This window comes from Dromaius novaehollandiae, unplaced genomic scaffold (genome assembly GCF_036370855.1).
Source record: "Dromaius novaehollandiae isolate bDroNov1 unplaced genomic scaffold, bDroNov1.hap1 HAP1_SCAFFOLD_36, whole genome shotgun sequence".
Lineage (NCBI taxonomy): Eukaryota > Metazoa > Chordata > Aves > Casuariiformes > Dromaiidae > Dromaius > Dromaius novaehollandiae.
The window spans coordinates 2,388,436-2,403,463 of record NW_026991446.1 but is presented as its reverse complement, the minus strand read 5'-3'; the positions used below and the strand labels follow the sequence as shown (position 1 = coordinate 2,403,463).

At 58.9% G+C, this 15,028-nt stretch overlaps 1 protein-coding gene across 1 annotated transcript; it reads left to right on the top strand.

Moving 5' to 3' along the window:
• The first annotated feature begins 6,279 nt into the window (after positions 1 to 6,279).
• On the top strand, positions 6,280 to 14,010 carry LOC135326562 (maestro heat-like repeat-containing protein family member 2B). The gene is made up of 14 exons (XM_064504377.1): positions 6,280 to 6,304; positions 8,150 to 8,289; positions 8,428 to 8,616; positions 9,079 to 9,244; positions 9,665 to 9,763; positions 10,217 to 10,368; positions 10,576 to 10,719; positions 11,208 to 11,300; positions 11,577 to 11,646; positions 11,739 to 11,839; positions 12,661 to 12,780; positions 13,363 to 13,470; positions 13,660 to 13,819; positions 13,925 to 14,010. The coding sequence occupies exons 1-14, from the start codon at positions 6,280 to 6,282 to the stop codon at positions 14,008 to 14,010; spliced, it is 1,653 nt and encodes a 550-aa protein (XP_064360447.1).
• Positions 14,011 to 15,028: the final 1,018 nt, after the last annotated feature.

Here is a 15,028-nt window from a genome sequence, read left to right as displayed (position 1 = left end):
TCAAAGGTTGTTGGGCTGCAGCCTTTGTAGTGGTGTCGGCTAAAGCATTTCCTTTCCTAATTTCTGTAGTGTCCTTAGTATGGGCTGGGCAGTGCATCACAGCAATTTCTTCAGGCAGCTGGACTGATACCAGTGGATTGTGTGTTTCTTCTCCATTAGCCACTTTCTTTCCTGACTATGTGAAAAGTCCTTGTTCTTTCCATAACATCCCAGTTGCATGACATATCCCAAAGGCATATTGAGAGCTGGTGTGGATGTTGACTTGCTTTCCTTTTGCCAGGTGTGCTGCCTGTGTCAAGTAGCTGCCTGCTACTAGTTCTGCTCCTTGTGCACTCATTTGTGTGGGAAGCAGTTCAGCCTCTATCACTTGTTCCTGGCTGACTACAACATACCCAGTTTGTCGCTGTCTGTGCAGCTAGTAGGATGAGCCATCTACAAACAGGACTAGATCCGGGTTTTGCAAAGGAACATCAGTTAAATGGGTTGTTGTCTTACTTGATGCGTGCATTACCTGCTCACGTTGGTGATACCTCTGCCCAACGATGGAGAGAAATATTAGGGTTGCTGCATTCAAGGCATTGCCTCTTTTTAAGACTACATGATCTGCCAGGAGGAGGATCAGTGCATATCTCTGTGCCTGTTGTGATACTGCTTGGGTTGCATATTGTTTTAGCAGTATCTCCACTTTGTGTGGGACAAACTGTTTACAGGGTGTCCCAGAATGAGAAGGTGGCTTCTCTCCACTATTGCTGCCACCACAGATCTGATACAGGCTGGTGCCCCTGCTGCAACTGAATCTAGCTCAGCAGAATAACATGCTACCAGTCTCTGGTGGGGTCCTAATTCTTGCATTATTACTCTGCTGGCAATCCCCTTAGGTCCATGTATGTACAAATCAAAGGGCTTTGTCTAATCTGGGAGTCTGGGAGCAGGCGCAGATGCCAAAGCTCCTTTTATAGTGCTGAAAGCTTGCTCTCTTTTGGGGCCCTGTGCAATGGGTTCTGCTTCTTCATTCTGGGTTGCCTCTGCCAGGGGTTTTGTTAATTCTCCCAACCCAGGGATCCATGATGTGCAAAATCCCCCAGCTCCAAGGAATCCTTGCAACTGTTTCTTTGTTCCTGGATGGGGGAGTTTTCTTACAGCATCTCCTCTTTCTGGGTCTAGTAGTCATTGCCCTTACTTCAGAGTGAGCCCCAAGTATTATACCTCCTTTTGACACAGCTGGAGACTAGATGGAGATGCCTGGTGATGGTTTTCTGCTGAAGCCATACATAGATGTGCAGAGTCTATTAGACAGGTACCTTCCTCTCTACTTGCCATCAGCAAGTCATCTACATAGTGAACTGGACCTGATCCCCCCCCAGATATTTGGTATCCTTTACATCCTTCCCCAGTATTTGTGAAAAAAGGGTGGGAGACCCTGTGAAACCTCATGGGAGGTGTCCATGTTAATTGTTGCTTTTTCCCTGTAAAAGCAAATAAGGGTTGGCTGCTTTCACCAAGTGGGATATTAAAGAAAGGGGTGCTTAAATCAATGGCAGAAAAACATTTTGCCTGTGTGGTGTTTGTAAAAGTAGAGTGGAAGGATCAGGTACCCCTGGGTGAGGAGTCACCATGTGTTGACTGATAGCCTGCAAATCCTGTACAAAGTGGTTTTCAGGATCCCCATCTTCATCTGGTTTGCTCTCTTTTACAGGGAGGATGGGAGTATTCTGTGGTGAAACACACAGTTTCAGAACCCCCTGGGCTAAATATGGGCCTATTTGCTTTTGTATGCTTTTCTTGGCTTCTTGGAGAATTGGATACTGTTTCACAGCTGGAGGGGTTCCTCCCTTGGTTTTTATAACTGTGGGTTGAGCTGAGACTAACAATCCAATGTCAGTACCAGTTTTCCTCCACAGCTTTGTTGGTACAGGTTTTAGCAATTCTGGTATTTTTACTCTGGGGCTGGGGCTTTCAGTGATTACACTCATTCCCATAATTATTAGATCCCTTCCTTCAGGGGATAAGTGTAATTCCATGCCTAGGTTTTGCAAAAGATCTCTTCCTAGCAATCATGCTGGAGAGTCTGCTGCTAATATGAATCTCCCCCATATGCTTTTCTTTCCTATTGCTTCCTATTTTGTTCCCTAAAAACAGGGGCTTGCTTAAATTCTTTCCCCCTCCTCCTGTGACTGTGTTAGAACATTATCTTCAGTTTTAGATCCTTTGGGGGTAAAACTTACAGGAGCCACATAATCTCTTACCTTCTAAAAATTCAGCTTCTTGACCTTCTGCTTTGCCAACTCTATGTCCCTTCTTGTCTCAATGAATTCCCCACATAAGAAAAATTCCCAACCCTGCTTGCCCCCTCATGGTCATCAGGGCTCCCTTCCTCTGGTCATTGTGGACAGTTATTTTCTTGAGCTAATTCTTGCCATGGGTAGTTCTCTTCTCTAGTCAGAGCTCGAGGCCAAAGGGGACATTCCAGCTGTAAGTGTCCTAAATTCCCCCAAGAATAACACTCTCCCTTCCCTTCCCCCTATCCTCCTTCCTTTGTTTCATGGCCTCGGCTGAACCCCGGGCTTGGTCTTCCTCCTCCTCGACCCCTTTCTTTCATTTGCAATTTCCTTGCTAGAGCTGCAGCCAGTGAATTTGCTTGCTTGCTTTTATTTGCTCAGCTTTCTGTTTTTCTTCTCACCCATCATAAATGAATACTGCTACCCTTGAAATGTTTTGTGAAGTCTCCCCTTGCCAGCCTGGCATATGCTCTTTAAAATACTGTTGTGTATCAGGGGCCACCTGATCTATGCTACACTAACTGCGAGTGCGTTGTTGAAGTTTTGTGGGGGTCATTCCCCATATTTCAGCAGGGCTGGCTGCAGCTGCCCCCAGAAGTCACTGGGGTGCCCATCTGATTGCTGTCTACCTTCTTGCACTCTAGTCCCATTTGCTCCTAACTCTCTGCATGCTCTGATTGCTTCTACTAAATGTCCAAGTCCTCTTTGACACAGGGCTCTGTCTCCTGCATTATCATAGTCCCACTTGGGATCATTTGCTGGCCAGGGGGTTCTGTTTCCCCTGGCTTGCTGTGCTGATTCTGCATCTTGGTTCATTATCTTATCCTGTTCATCTGGTCAAAATAATTCCCTCAAAAGAATCTGGGTATCACTCCAGGTTGGGTTGTACCTGGTGCATATAGCAGAAACTAACTGGGCACATGGCTTGGCATCTTCTCTTAATCCTGGCATTCCCCCCCTGCCTTCCCCCCATCAGGCAAGCTGGCTGGGGCTCCAGGGCTGCTTAGTAAGTAGCTGCAGCACAGGAGGAGGGGGGTTGGCCCCTCCCATTCCCCCTGGCTGCAGAGTGGCAGGATCAGTCAGCACATGGGAGATCCTAGGACAGAGTCTGGCAGCTGGTAGAGTAGAGGGAGGAGGAGCAGGGGAAGGAAGGACAGGTAGCTTGTCAGGCATAGAAGGTGGAGCAGAAACTGCTGGAACATGGTCTGGGGTACTAGGATCTGCTACTGTGAGTGTCACCTTTGGTGGGGTTCCCTTCCTCCCTCCCTTCTGGCTCAAATGCTCCTGTGCCCATGCCCAGTTATCCCAAATGTACCAGTAATCAGTTTGAGCTGGAAACCTCTCTTCTAGATGGTATTGCAGGAAAGCTCATGTTTCCTCATCAGAAGTCCCTTGCTGTGGCCAGTGTTGTGCTGGATTACCATCTTCTGTTGTGAATGGCCACTCTTCCTGCCATAATGTAACTGTGCCTTTTTGGCAAGCTGACTGTACCATCAGTCTCTTTCCAGTTTTCCTGTACCCTGGCTAAGGGCATCCCCTTCTGCATGCCAGGTACATTTCCCATTGCCTAGTGTGCCTTCTGCTCATCAGGCTGCACACCCTTTAAGAAAGCTGCAGCAAGGGAGGGACTTGAACCCACCCTGACACCCCTTCCTAGGGGCCTCTAACACCCTCTAACAACTGTTCTGAATCTGCTCAGGGCATTTTAGCACTCACCCATTGGGTGCTGCCTGCTCCAGAGATCTCAGGTGACCTGACCTGCTGCTGGCAGTTGGATGTTTGGGGATGGGAAGGTCTGCTGGTGGTGACCCAGGGTCCCACCTGGGTGGCCAGACTGTTCAAGAAGGTCTCTGAGCCTGGGTTTCCTGAGGCAGAGCCTAAGATGTGGGGGATCACAAACTGAGTTACCCTAAGTGGTACAGGGGCAAATGACAGCTTGAGCTGGGTGCCTCCAGAGAGGGACCTGAACAAAGGAAGCCCTGGGCAACTGTAACTTTACAGTCTAAGTTCTCTACCCTTCAGGCTCTAGTTTGGACCAAGAGTGATACTCAGGTCTGGGGTCCTCCTGTTCCTTGTTGGGTCTTGTTGTTGTGTCTCAAGGTCTGCAGGAGGTAATTCCAGACCCCAACAATTCTCCCTGCCCCAGCAGGGAGAGGAGGCTTTGTTTCTCAGGGTCCTGATGCCAGGCACAGGCCTTATTTCAGAGTTGTGGCATCCTCCCTTTTGGAGTGTGAGACACAGGGATACAGACTGTCTGTGATGTCCCTATTTTTCCAGCTGGAGCTGGCCCTGGGGCCCCTTTTCCTGAGCTGGGTGCAAGTCCCTCATGTTCTCTGAGTGCAGCCTAAGGCTTCACCTAATTGAGCTACTCATGCTAAGTAAGTTTGAGAGAAGTGGTGCTAAGTGGCTACTTCTAGACAGCCCCAGGGCAATATCCTTTAGCACTAAGCTGGGGGCTGGCCTGGGTGACCAGTGGGCAGCAGGCCCTGCAAGCAAAAATGGGTGCTGCTTTCTGGTGGTTGTCTTTTGTAAGAGTTGCAAAGGTAAATGTGTGTCGTGTACCATTGTGACAATGACTGCTAACAAAAAAAAAAAAATACATGCCACCTCAAACAATAAAGCTAACCAGATGTGCTCTTCAGTTTGCAGAGGACTTGTCACAAGGCAGAACTCACACAGCTTTACCAGGCAGCCTTGGTTACATGACAGCACTTCCCCTTTTTTCCTTCAAGGTGAAGTGGCTGGTGAGGAGTAACCCTTTCTCACCAAAATCACTTCCTTGACAGTATTTTCCCTGTCCAGTACAAGGCTAACTGCTCTCAGGGTAGACACCCCTTGTCCTCTGCAGAAAGATGGGAGCTGCTTGGCCGTACTTGAGGGCTGCCTTTCTCTCTGTCAGCAGAGCCCCCAGACTGCAGAAATGCACCCAGTAAATGAAGACTAGGATGCTGTTGCAGAGCATCTGACACCAGCTTTTATTTGCCCTCCACCAGAGTGACTCAGTGCTGCTGCATTGGGAGAGGTGTTGATGTTCTTGGCTGGCTGTGGCAGTGGAGCTACACTTTGCAGTCAGTGTGGAGTAAGAGCTTAGGCCTGGATCCAGTCAGGCCATGCCAGCAGGGATTTTATAGTCAGCTAAATAAATGGACTGTTGGCATGGGGGCCTATGTGCCCAGACCCTCAGTACTCCTGATCTGCAGGGTCTGTCTTCTGCTGAAATTTTCTCCTGTCCAATAAAGGGGAACTTAGGTTTCCCTGTACAATATGAGCTGATAGGAGCTTTCCTTCGAGATCTGAGCTGTCTCTCCTTCCCCTGACCCCCTGTTCTTATGACTGTCACAGGTGTGAGGTCTCCAGTTCTGGGTTCAGCTTTGTGCTCCTTGGAGAGGGAGTGCAAACCTTGGTGGAGGAAGCAGAGGGAATGACACACACAGGCGTGTACCCAGGTGACAAGCCTGCAGCAGGCTCCTTTTTGGAGACAGGCAGGCAAAGAGGCAGAGGAGAGAAAAGGGCGAAGCAGCCCCCTTGAGAGCAGTCGCCTCTGGCTGTGGGGCTGGGAGGTGCTGCTGAGGCCAGGTCAGTGCCCAGCCCCCTTGGAGGAAACGCAGTGTGTGGGAGTGATGGAGGGAGAAGGGGAAAGGGGGCAGTGTTGGGGGCCTGTTGGGGTCCTTTGCCTGCTGCCCTCTCTGGCCCCCTGCCCTGAATGGGGGTGGCCCTGGGGCAGGGCCCTTATTGGCTGGCAGCCCTTTGTGATGGGCATGGGTGTGTGCTGGGGCAAGCCTTGATTGGCCAGCAGCCCTTTGTGATGGGCAGGGGCGTGTCCCCAAGCAGGCCCTCATTGGTCTGGGCCCTCTGTGATGTAGGCGGGCGTGTCCGGGGCAGGCCCTCATTGGCCGCAGAGCTCTGCGGAGGTGAGGGTGGCGCGCAGGAGCGGGTCCCCGCGGTCCCGCTCTGTCCTTAGGCAGGGCTGGCGCAGCAGCGCTGTCCCTGGCCCGGCGCCATGAGGAGACTCCGGGCGCTCCGAGGTGAGGGGCTGGGGCAGGGCTGGGCCAGGGCTGCAGGAGATCCCCAGCGCGAACCCCTGGTGCTCGGCACCGCTGAGCAAGGCTGGCCATTTCTGATGCTGCGAGCGCTCCCCCGAACCCTGCAACTGCACCAGCTCCTCAGCAGAAAGCCTCCTCCTTGCTCCCATGCAGCTCCCTCCAGGCTCTTGTTTCACGGGCTTTCCACCCAAGGAGCTAATGGGCCCCGACCGTGACACAGATGGGAAATGGAGAAAACTGTGCAGAGCTGTTGGTCTGCTTTGCCCTGACACACAGCAGTGCAGGGGACTTGGATGCTGCCTCATGAGGAGTCAGGCCTGACGGGCCTGGTAGCTCTGAGGGCGTCCACCTTGTTTTGGTAGCAGAGGCCCCCTGGTTCCAAACCCAGCAGGCTCTGGGCGTTATGCTCGCAGGATAACCAAGGGGGGATGGGACCTCTGTGCTTTGGAGTCTAAGCTGCGGCTCAAAGCAGGACCCATGAGAGCAGGCTGCCCAGGGCCTTGTCTGGTCATGGTGTGAGCATCTCTGAGGATGGAGATCCCACAGCCTCCCTGGGTGCCTCTTCCGGTGTTTGACCACCTTCACGGAATCACAGACTGGTTGAGGTTGGAAGGGACCTCTGCAGATCATCTAGTCCAACGCCCCTGCTCAAGCAGCCTCACCTAGAGCACCTGGCCCAGGATTGTGTCCAGACAGCTTTTGAATATCTCCAAGGATGGAGACTCCATAACCTCTCTGGGCAACCTGTTCCGGTGCTTGGTTACCCTCGCAGTAAAGAATTTTTTCCTCGTGTTCGGACGGAGCTTCCTGTGTTTCAGTTGGTGCCTGTTGCCTCTGGTCCTGTCCCTGGGTGCCACTGAGAAGAGTCTGGCCCCATCTTCCTTGCACCCTCCCTTCAGATACTGATACACATGGATAAGATCCGCTGCTCAGTCTTCTCTTCTCCAGGCTGGACAGGCCCAGCTCTGTCAGTCTCTTCTCATAGGAGAGATGCTCCAGTCCCTTCCTCACCTTAGTAGCCCTGTGCTGGACTCTCTCCAGTAGCTCCATGTCTCTCTTGTCCTGGGGAGCCCAGAACTGGACCCAGTCCTCCAGATGTGGCCTCACCAGGGCTGAGTAGGGGGAGGATGCCCTCCCTTGACCCGCTGGCAATGCTCTTCCTAATGAGGCCCTGGATAGCATGGGCCTTCTTGGCCACAAGGGCACGTTGCTGGCTCGTGGTCAGCTTGTTGTCCACCGGGGCCATGAAAGCCTTCTCTGCAGAGCTGCTTTCCAGCAGGTCAGCCCCAAACCTTCATGGGAAATAGTGTTTCTAATAGTTAATCAGGATTTCTCATGTTCCAACTTGTTCCTGTTGCCTCTCATCCCGTCAAGGTACATTTCTGAGAAGAGTTTTGCTCCGTCTTCTCTGTGTCCCCCATTAGGTAGCTGCAGGCAGCAATACACTGTTCTCCCTTCCCCTTCTCCAGGCTGACCCAAGCCAGCTCTCTGAGCCTTCCCTCGCTTCTCATGTGCTCCAGTCCCCAGCCATCCTGATGACTCTCTTCTGGACTCACTCCACTATATCACAGCATTGTAGCTTATCTGTCTTTTACTGAGGAGCCTGGACTGGACCAGCATCCAGGGGTGGTCTCGCTAGTGCTGCACAGAGGGCAGGAGTCCCTGCCTTTGCCCTGCTGGCTGCCCGCCTGCTGATACAGCCCTGGCTGCAGTGTTAGTGCTGAGGGAAAGGATTTCTCTGCAGGCTGAGGAGACGTTTGCCCCGAAACAGCGCAGGCAGCTGAGGCCAGCAGAGCTGGTGATAATCCTCTGGGTCTCTCCTTGCAGGTCTCTTCACTTGTGGAGGTTGCTGGTCCCGGCCTCCCGTTCCGGAGGATGGAGGCAGGGCGGCAGAGTCCGTCCCTGCAGCCGTCCCCACCTTTGCTGAGCGAGTGGCTTCTCTGTCAAACCGCCTGCAAGACGAGGAGGTGAGGCGGGGGCGTCGCGCTGTGCTGGGCGTGGGTTTGCAGGTGCCCAGCAGGGCCCTGGTTTCCCGAGGGTGCCGCCGCCCTCCTGCGACCCGCGCGTGCTGCAAACGCTGCTGCTGGCGGGGCCGGTGTCCCCAGCTCTGGGGCTCCCTGGCAATAAGGAAAAGCAAAGCCAAGCTCTTCCCTTCTGGGCTGTGTCCCCAGGGTGACAGAGCGGACACCTACAGAGAGCTGGAGAGAGTCCTGCAGGGCGATGACGGCCGCGTGCAGAGTGCTGTCCTGGCCAGAGTGATTGCAGCGGCCTCGAGGGACATGAGAGCGGCGCAGGTGAGCTGCTCCTCTCTGAAGGCAGCCAGAGGCACCTGGCTAGAGCCGGGTTTGGTAAAACGTAGGAGGGCTCTGAGGACCCATGTCTAGCACTAAGCCCTGTCAGAGGTTCCCAGACCCCCTGTGACAGCTCCTTCCCCGCGGATGCGGCTGCACGATAGAAAAGGCCGTATCCAGCCCCGCTGCAGAGGGAGTGCAGAGCAGGAGCAGCTGCCTGTGCCAGCGGCGCCTGCGCCCAGGGCTGGTGGCGGAGCTGGGACGTGCAGGGCCACGATTTCTGCACCAGCAAGTGTTTCCTGGAGGCAAAGGCCTTGGGGACTCATCACTGCAGTGGATTTGGGGGGCGATACCTGGAGCTCTGCGGGGAGGTGGCCAAGGCAGGAACCGAGAGCTGGAGGCAGGAGGTCGCTGCCGGCGCCTTCAGCCTTTCTCCTGCTGAGGGAGGTTCATGGCTCTTGCCAGGGTGTGACGGAGGAGGTGCGGATGGCCGCCAGCGACGTCCTGGTGGCTCTGGCCCGCTCCCACTTCGACAGCGTCATGTACGAGCTGCAGTGCCACTTGAAGGCCCTGGGAGAGATCTCCGAGGACCTCGTGTTCATCACCTTGGGCAAGCTAGCCAGCAGCTACGGTAGGGCCCCTCGGCCTCCGGCTCGGGGCTGTGGTCTGTGGTACCCGGGAGAAGGGATCTTCCCCCATCTCCCCAAAATGTTCCATGCTGAACCGGAGGCTGCAAGGTTTCGGTTCCCCTCGCTGGCTGCTGGGGCTGGCTTTGCCCCTGCCGCCCTCCCAGGCCCCCCGAAGGGCTGCCCCGCACCCCACTTGGGGCAGGCACCAGCACCCCATCGAGTCCCACCAAGCCGTCCCCATGCCGGGGCCTGCCCCAGCCCCTGGGGCATCTCTGGCGCCCCCCTGGCCCCCCCGGTGTGTCCCCAGGGGCCCGGCAGCCTGGGGGCTCCCCCCGCCGTGCTGCCCCGGGGCTCCCCCGCGCGCTGCCCCGGCTCCCCGTGACGGCGTGCCTCTCTGTGCCTCTGCCCTGCCCTCTCTGCAGCCCTGCGGTGCGTCCCCTTCATGGGCATGACGCTCTTCGCCCTGCGCACGATGCTGAGCCAGGTGGGGAGCAGCCGGACCCTGCGCGCCGTCTGCAGCGGTGAGTGTCGGCCCCGCGGGCAGGGGCAGGGCCGGGGCAGCCTCGGCGCCTCTGCTGCTGCGCTTTGCTCCCGGTGCGACCTGCCGGGCTCTGAGCTCTGCCCCGGCTCCCTCCCGCCTGCTGCGTGCAGGGCGGGCTGGTTTTGGGGGGTTTCGGGAGAGAGGGCGAGTGTTTGGGACGGCTGGGGCAGGGACGCAGCGAGAAGCGCAGGAGGGGAACACGGCTGGGAGGAGGAGGAGGAGGAGGTGTGATGGGGAGGAGGAGAGCAACAGCGCAGCGTTTCCATCAGGGCATTTCCGAGCACCGCGCGGCTTGTGCCTGGGGCCGGACCCGGTCTCGGATGGAGCCGCGGCGAGCGGGGGGCTGCGGCTGAGGGCAGGCTGGGGCGGCAGAGCAAGGCCTCGTCCCCGCCGCAGGCTCTGCCCTGATCCTTCTGCCCTTCTCTCGCCGCAGTCCTGGAGCAGTGGTCGAAGGCCGTGAACACCTACCTGGGCGCCTGGGAGCAATGCAGCTTCCCGCGCATGGGGCAGGCCCAGTTCTGCAGCAGCGTTTCCCCACTCTTCCTCCACGTGGTGGGGAGCTGGCTGGGCTGCGAGGAGGAGGAGGTGAGAGGGGCTGCCGTGCCGGCCCCGCGACTCCGGGGGCCTTTGGGCAGGGCCGGGGGGGCCGGGGTGGGGACGTGCCCTCTCCTCTGGAGCAAGGCCTTCTCCTCCAGGGGAGCAGGGCACTGTGTCTCCGTGGGGAGGGCAGACCGTGTCGGGGTGGAAGGACGTTGGGCCCCGCTGAAGAGCGTCTCGCTGCCCTCCCTGCAGGCCAAGCAGGCCGTCCTGGGGGCGATGGCTGCCATGATGGGCCTCCTTGTGCGCGAGGAAGAGCACCGCGAGCGCATGTGGGAGCAGCTCCCCTGGCTCCTGGGCCAGTATCAGCAGGTCCAGGACACTTTCCAGGTGACCAAGGTGAGGCGTTATGTGGGGCATGGTGAGGCTGTGGGGTCTGTGCGTGTGCTGCGAGATGTTGGGGGTCTGTGGGGTGTCTGGAGGAGCTGGGACCCCTTGAGAAGAAAGGGGGAGAGCAGGGGAGGCTTGAGGCCTGCTGGGCTTTTCGGGCAGCGCCAGAGCAGCCCAGGTGGGGCCGAGAGGGAGCTGAGCATCCCCGGGGCCGACCTCCTTGGGAAGGGAGGCCTCGACCCCTGTCCCTGGGGTGTCGTGCACGCAAGGGGCTCTGCTCTAACACCTGGGCACTGTCCAGCCCCGTCTGGCGGGGAGGGGAGGTGTGAGGGGTGCGAAGTGTGGGGAAGCATCATCAGAGGGGCTCTGTGCAGAGGAGAGGCCCTCTAAGGCTGCTGCTGGGAGGGAAGGACACACGAGAAACCCCGTGCGGGAGGGGTTAAGACGTTGCTTTAGGTGACAGTCCCGCTCTTCTTCCCGCCCCCGTTCCCTTGCAGGCTCTGAGTTATTTCCTGGAGATTTTGGGGGAAGTGCAGATCCCCATCCCCCAGGACGAGGTCCAGGCCGTCGGCACCGCTGTGCACCACCAGGTAAGGGCAGCCTGACCCCGTACCGCTTGCGCTGGGTGCAGCAGACCTGACCCACGGGGACAGGAAGGTCCTGCTGGACGGCCGGGCAGAGCGTCCTTGCAGCAGGACCTACCTTAAGGCCAGGTCTGTGCAGATATTTGGGGGTCACCTCCCATGCTGGTGTCTAGAGGCTGTTGTGGCCAAAGGCCCAGGGGAGACGAGAGTGGAGGGAGCAGTTTCTTTTCAGTCCCCCCGGACCTGATGCTCTTCTCTCTAAAGCGCACCTTGTTCCCACAGCTCAGTGATGGGAGCAAGCAGCACAGCGGGGAGCACCGGTCGGAGCTGTCCTCCTGCGTCCTGCTGCTGGGTGAGGGGAGGAGACTCCGCGTGACACCGCTGTGCCCTTGCTGCTCTCTCCTGAACCTCTGGCTAACGCAGAGCGCGACTTTTCCCTCGCAGCCCGAGTTTGCCCTGAGGACACGGTGGCCTTTCTGCGCTCGCAGCTGGGGAGTGGGAGCGAGGCCGCTCACGTGGTGTCCTTGGATCTGCTCAGAGCCCTGGTGCGCCCCACAGGTCAGTGCCGCGGGGCGCAGCGAGGCCGGCCGGGGGTTTGGGCTGCTGGGCTGGGGGCAGGCACGACTGCAAGTGATGCACAAACACCTGAAATGAGCTGCAAAGTGCGTGTTCCCCAGCCAAGCTGCTACGCAGCTGCAGGGACAAGGATGTGATGGGGCAGCTGTAAACGGCGATGCACCAGTGACGGTGCTGAACACTCGGTGATGGGGCAGGGGCACGAGCTACTTGTACCCATCGCATTTCTGCAGTGCTCCGTGTTGTTAAAACAGTCGGTCCCGTCACCCGCTTGTGTCTGTAAACGGAGTCACTGGGGGACTCTGCTGCTTCCTCGGCCGTCACAGTCTTGTCCTGGGTTTTCTGTGCTGCTCGTGTGTGAGCGAGCTAGGAGCTTTGGCAGCTCCCTGCTGAAACGAGGGCTCTGCCTGAGCGCCCGCCTCTCCCCATCTTTTCCAGCAGCAGAGAGAGGCCAGAGCCTGCCCCTGCTCGTGCAGGCGGTGCGCTGCGCGCTGGGAGACCCCAGCAGGAAGGTGAGCTGGTTGGCGCGGGGCGGCACCGCGGTGGGCGGCAGAGAAAGCTTTTGCTCGGGGCAGAGCCTGGCCAGCCCCTGGCAGGGCTGCTGTTGGGGGTCGAGCCTAGAGGAGCGTTTCCCCGTGGAAATGTTGCTGCGTGGCAGTGGCTGTGGGAGCAGAGGGGCCTCCTGCACCCCCATGGTCTCCCCGCGGGGCACAGGGGCTGCATGGGTGCGAAGGCGTCTGCCCCTGGGCTTTTGAGCAGAGGGGGGTAACTGCAATGTGCTCCGTGGCAGGTGGCGAGGGCAGTTCTGCGCTTCACCAAGGAGCTGCTCAGCTGCAGCGTCCAGAGCTGCTCGGCCTGGGATCTGGTGGCCCACGTCTTCGCCACGTTCAGCCAGGCCTCCAGCAGACTGGTGAGGGCAGAGCGTGACGCTTCGGCTTTGCTGTGTGCCTGGGGTGTCCTGGAAATGGGGAGCCCCCCCAGCAGGGCTGCAGTCCCCGGTGCAGAGGGCTGAGCGGCGTCCCCACCGCCATTCCTGGGGGGATCTCGGAGGAGGCCGGGGGAGTGCTTTGGCCTCCCACCAGCACGTAACAAACCCGACTGCGGTGCTGCCTGGGCCGTGACTCCGCTGGGCCGTGCGTGCTGCCGTTTCAGCGCTGTCACTGAGTACAGCCCCGCCGCCGCAGGGCAACCTCCTTGCATCAGCTTGGTGCCACTGCGGCATCACTTGGTCCCTGGAGGAGCTCGTAATCCCGACACCCCGACTAACGACGCTGGCGACCGCCCCAAGGAGCAGCGGGTCTCCCTGGTCGCAGCCTGTTTAGTGCTTCCTTCACCTGGGATCTGGCCCCTCCTGTGGGACTTTCTGCTCTCTCCTGCCTCCGGAGATGGGGGCTCCCGGGGGAGCATCCCAGCAGCGCTGGGTGGTTCATGCTTCACCTCCCATCTCAGGGACAGGGGCTGATGCTGGTGTTGTCCCAACTGTGTCTTGCAGGCGCAGGGAAAGCTGTCTCAAGCAGAAGCGCAGGAAGCAGCAGATCTTCAAGCCCTGTGCTTGGACATCCTGCGCTCTCTGGATGTCTCCGTCCGGGGGATGACCAAAGTAAGTCGTCCTGCGCCCTGCTGCTGCCTCCCTGCCCCACTCTCCCCAAAGTGCTCCCCGAGCAGCCCCTTAGGCGCACAAGGTGAGTGGAAATGCAGAGCGTCGTTTCCATCTCAGAGCTAAAACGAGCTCGAGCTGGCACGGAGGTGGGAGCCGCGACGTGTTGAGTGGCCTCGTTCTTCCCTGCAGCTCCTGTGGCCGCGGCTCCTGCAGTACGTGGTGCCAGCCCAGTACACGGGCACATTGGTGCCGCTCTGCCGGTGCCTGCGAGAGCTGGCCGAGAGCCGGGGGAGAGCAGGGGGCGAGGACGGAGAGGAGGAGCCCGATGTCGTGGCCTCCCGGGAGCGAGGTAGGAAGCCGAAACTCTCGCCGTGTGCCGTGTCGGGCTGTGCCAGGGCCAGGGCAGGGTATGGTGGGTCGCGCTGCTCTCACCGGCCTTTCTGTCTCCTCACAGCCAAGCTGCCGAGGCCGCAGGCCCTGCTGGCTCGCCTGCTGGTGAGTAGTGGCCCTGGGGAAAGCGCTTTTGGGGGCTGGAGGTGACGGGAGAGGTCGGGGCAGAGCTGCGTCGCAGGCCGGGGCCGGCAGCCTGCGGGGAGGAAGAGGCATGCGAGAGCGAGTCGGAGCCTCCCCGGCCCCGCGGGACCCTGCTGCTGCACGGGGGAGAAGCCGGCGGCACCGGGGAGAAGCTCCCGGCTCGGCCGGGGCCGGGCAACCGCCCTCCCTGCGGGGAGAAGCTGCGGCTCCTCCGGCCGCCCCGAGCCCAGGTCTCGCCTGCCCTCTCCCAGGTGGTTGCGGCGGCTCCTCACGCCGGCGGCGGCTGCGGCGTCGCTGCCCTGCGGCTGCTGCAGGCCCTGTCCGCAGAGATCCACGGCGCCGTGGGGATGGTGTGGGCCGTGAAGATCCCCTTCCTGCTGCAGTGCCTGGAAGGTAACGTGCCGTCGGGGAGGAGGCGGCTGGAGAGGCCGAAGGGGAGGCAGGAAAAGGCAGCGTCCAGGCGTGAGGGAGGGGAATTGGCCCTGGGTTTCTCAGCGCCGGCTCTGCAGCCATTGCCCTTCCGGGGAGCAGCACTGACGCCCAGGAGCAGTTTATCTGGGGGACGGGGCCTTTCTTGCCCGTCACTGCCAGGAGCAGGTGTTGCAGCACCCCGGCGTCCTCGCTGGGTGGGTGTTTGGGAGGGCTGGACTCGGTGCTCCTAGGGGTGGGTGAAACGTGTCCAGGTGCAAACGTGTGTGCGTGGTCCGAGCCCTCGTGTGAGGGCCTGGTTTGCTCTGGGAGCTGCAGTCGAGCGATGGGGACTGGGAGCAGCGGGTGTGTGGCTGAGCTGAGTCCGTGCCCCTGTCCCCCGTCCCCAGGGTCCGTCAGGTGTCCTGGGCCTGGCCAAGAGTTTGGCATCAGGGCTTGAGCCTCGCGGCTTGGGCCCCTTCTGGCGTGGGAGCCAGAGGGTGTTTGAGTGCCAAGGAGCCCCCGGGCTCTTCTGTGGCGCTAAGTAACACGGAGGGTTTTCTTGCTCCGGCTTTGTAGGGCAAAGCGAGAGCTGCCTGGACTCTGCCGAGTGGGA